This window comes from Poecilia mexicana, unplaced genomic scaffold (assembly GCF_051168715.1).
Source record: "Poecilia mexicana isolate PSO_F unplaced genomic scaffold, ASM5116871v1 scaffold_2, whole genome shotgun sequence".
Classification (NCBI taxonomy): Eukaryota; Metazoa; Chordata; class Actinopteri; order Cyprinodontiformes; family Poeciliidae; genus Poecilia; species Poecilia mexicana.
Genome location: NW_028263371.1, coordinates 7864529 through 7868375, shown reverse-complemented (window position 1 = coordinate 7868375; position 3847 = coordinate 7864529). Strand labels below are relative to the sequence as shown.

Below are 3847 nucleotides of genomic sequence, written 5' to 3'. Positions count from 1 at the left end.
CAATATCCATCTTTATTTGGGCCAGGTAAGATATTTGCACACATCATTCTGTAGAGAAAACACAGATGGCTTCATGAAATAGTCTTGAAATAACCAAGTCCAGTAGCTTCAATCTTGTTGGGTTATTTCTGTTATATTCTGGTTAGTAATCTTCTCTAAAAGAGGAACATACAGTATCTTAGTATTGTAACACAAAACACCCATGATTAAAAGATCATGGCTTGAGGATTCACACAGGTACCCTCAATGGATTGGGATGATATGATACTATGGCCAGATTAGGGTGCATCTTGGATTTCTTTTTCATCTGTAAAGGCATCAGTGTGTTTTAATTTTACACCTTCCTTACACTTTTTATGGCCTTTTTCATTTTATTAAATGTTTTCAGGAGGATAAGTACTTCCTGTTCTTTGGCAGAACTTTGAACCATTGATCTTTTGCACAAGGAATTTGTGGTTAGAGTGAAAATGCTACTACCCAGTTCTTTTTAAGAAGAAGGAACCTGTGGTAATACTCGGCAAAACATTTCATAACTTCTACCTTTCTGTTTCCTTATTATCAAACTTGAATGCTTGTTGGTTCTTACCGTGATCCATCGGTGTAGTGGACTACGACAGATCTTCCCATGATGCTGTAAGGTCCAGTAAGCGGCATGTTAGGGTCCATGTACACAGCTTTAATCATATTCCGGCCAGTAAGCATCCCAAACTTCCCACTGATGTCCCCTATCTCATATTGGTCCACGGTGCCCACACCAGGTGAGGGAGAGCTAGCTATTTTCCAGGCCAGTGGGTTAAAGTGGCCAAGGATGTCTGTATCTGAGCAAGGATCACTGCTGCCAACAATAATGGGCAAGATGTGGACGTGGTAGCCTCCAGCTAAGGACTGCAGGTTTTTTAAGGACACAGTGATTTCTGTAGGGCCTTGAGGGACAGCTTGGGAGAATTTCACCTGGCCACCAGATGATACAGGGCCAAACCATTTCCCTAACCTGGCTGTAGGGACCTGGACCTCAGTAACATTGGCACAAGCGATCCTCGGGCCTCCCCTTTCTGCTTCATGGATGACCACAGAACGACCAGTAATGCCAGATATGTCTAACCACGAAGTGACGTCAGTGAAAAAGTGTTTGGATTTGACGCCACCTATGTCGGTGTCAAGATTAATGGTGGTGTATTTGTTGGCGAGGTCGCCGGCCTCACAACATAGGGGGCAGGATGGTTTGCAGTGAAGGGCATAGCTCCTATCAGTTGTGCTGATCTTAAAAGGATTCCAGTGATCACCTGTTGTGATACACCTCCCTTCGTCATCATCCCTCTCTGAGCTAATGGGGAATTCATGAACGTGCCAGTTATGGTGTTGAGTCGTTATTGTTGTGGGATCTCCGTACGACAGATCCATAAAGATGGACACATCTGACAAGGGATTGTTCACCAACTGAGTAAAGATAATCTTTCCCACCACAGGGGTCTGAAACGTGGCACTGGCTACTGTCACTGCACCAGGATAGCCAATGCTAGCACACGCGTACGTGTCACCACTGACCAGGTGAATCACAACTGAGCGACCTACAATGCTGTTCTGTCCAAACAGAGGAAGGCTGAAGTCAGTAAATGTCATTTGAAATGTACTTCTACCAGAAAGAGACATGTGTTTGCCACCCAGGTCACCTGTCTCATACTTGTCATGAGTTGATCCAGGCCCTACAGGGTATGTTTCAGAAGTTGTGTCAACAGCAAACGGATTATAGTGTCCACCCACATTATCATTTGAGCATTGGCCTGACCTGACTGAAGGGACAGGGAAATTGTGGACGTGGTAGGGGCCAACTAATTCCCTTAAGTTTGCCAGATTCACGCTAAGCTGTGTCACGTCAAACGGTGAAGCCTGACGGAAGTTGAAATATCCACTGATTCCTCTCATGTTCATGACAGCTCTCACTTCTTTCTCTAGCATGTTGTATACCTGAGCACAATTGTAACTGGACCCCACCCTGAGGAGAAGATACGAGTACACTCTAAAGCTACTAAAATCCAGACGGGATTTCTGAGGACTCAGAGGGTTTCCGACTTTCACACTTCCCAGATTTGTTAAAGATGCTGGATTTAAGCTTCGAAGCAGTATTTTACAATTAGCTGCTGTACTTGTGGATCCAAAGATGTTAATGTCGATTTCTGGGGCATTCACCTGACCAATAGTCACGAGGTCAGCAAGAAGCCTAGGGTTGGCATTATTTACATTAGCACGTATGTAAATATTACCAGCAACAGACTCTGTGAATCTCGCCTGGCGAGTCAGTCGTGTCTGACCTTGACTTACAACTGTGCATATTTTAATGCCGTCACATGTCTCCAAAGACAGTGAGAGGTCATCCAAGTTTGATTTTTGTCCAAAGAGGCCTGACACACTTATCGGGGACGATGAGGAAGGATCAGCAGTGAAGGTGAAGACGTTGACACCAATGTGTGCCTCAGAGCAGGGTTGAGCGAAGTGGCCGTACATGACGGGGAACACAGTGAGGGAAATGCTTACAGCACTGCAGGATCCTGCACCTGCTACAATTAAGGTGGCTGTCTTCTTTTCAGAGTCAAACTTCACTCGGCCTGTGACTCCTCCCATGTTTAAATGTGCTAGAAATGTGGCACAGGAAATTAAATCTGAAAAAGACAAGATAAGGAGGAGACCTATTTTTAACTTAACAAGAACACTCTTGCCACTATAAATAACCTACCATATCTAATTGTATGAGTCTTACTATTGCTTCATTTTTAACAGGCATTTCTTCAAGATGTGCTTAGTCAGTTTTCTAATAGAGCTATGGAATCCACTGTTATTAATTGAACATATGGAATAACAAAGTTTTAAATGTGGTTTTCTGGTATAAAATGTGCAGTTATGGCACCAAAGATATAAATAATGAGACATGCTAATTGTAAATTCTTAAGATCTGGTTAATTAAAAAATATACTGTATGTAGGTTACAAGAAAATTTTATCTTGTACCCACAATTCTTTTTTAAATTGTATACATGTTTGTGATAAAAATGTCATGAAATAAGTAGCTATTAAGATTAATATGATCCATAAAAAGATATTTGCCATGTCAGATTTCTTCTGTTATGTTTTTGACTCACTTACATGTTACACAACAGGAAATAAATCTTAATATCAGACAAAAACAAGGCGAGTAAATACTAAAGGAAAATTTTGATTATGTTTTATTAACATAAAGCTATTCAAACTAACCTGACTCGATGTGACAATATAATCAGCATTCCTGAGTAACAGTCTTTGGAATGTATCAGTCATGTATGGCTTGCAAGATCATTTCCAAGGTTTTGGGACTTCAGCGAATCACAGTGAAAATCATTTTTCACAAATGGAGAAAACGTGAAACACTGATGAACCTCAAAGTAGAGGACGCCCTCCCTATATTATTTCAAACTTTCACTGAATCCTCCACAAATCCACAAAAGAGCCCACCGTCTGAAGCGATGCATTTCACTTGCTTCAGCTGAAGGGGGCAGTATTATGCATTTTTCCAGGCGCATAGTTTTGTTTTAAAGCACAATCAAGTAACCATGATATCATCAGTTGTTGTAAAATTCTGTATACATGGCTGGGACGGATGAATTGAAAAATCAAGAGTGAGCCAAAGTGTTGTCAGTATTTTGAATTTTGCTTAAAATTCAGAATACTGAATTTTTGCCTTAGTCTGTTTAGGTAAATAAAAACCACACGCTCAGAATTACATATTAGAAAAACATATTTTTTTCTCATTATGGCATCATTGCTGGCTTAGAGTGGGCGCAAAACCTGGTATCATAAATACTGTGATAAGTTCTCAC

The 3847-nt window shown here is 41.1% G+C and overlaps 1 protein-coding gene across 1 annotated transcript; it reads right to left on the bottom strand.

Moving 5' to 3' along the window:
- Positions 1–289: 289 nt before the first annotated feature.
- Positions 290–2650, bottom strand: LOC106925298 (uncharacterized). Its single transcript, XM_014999561.2, has one exon. It carries the CDS (start codon positions 2617–2619, stop codon positions 583–585), a length of 2037 nt encoding a protein of 678 aa, XP_014855047.2. The 5' UTR covers positions 2620–2650; the 3' UTR covers positions 290–582.
- Positions 2651–3847: the final 1197 nt, after the last annotated feature.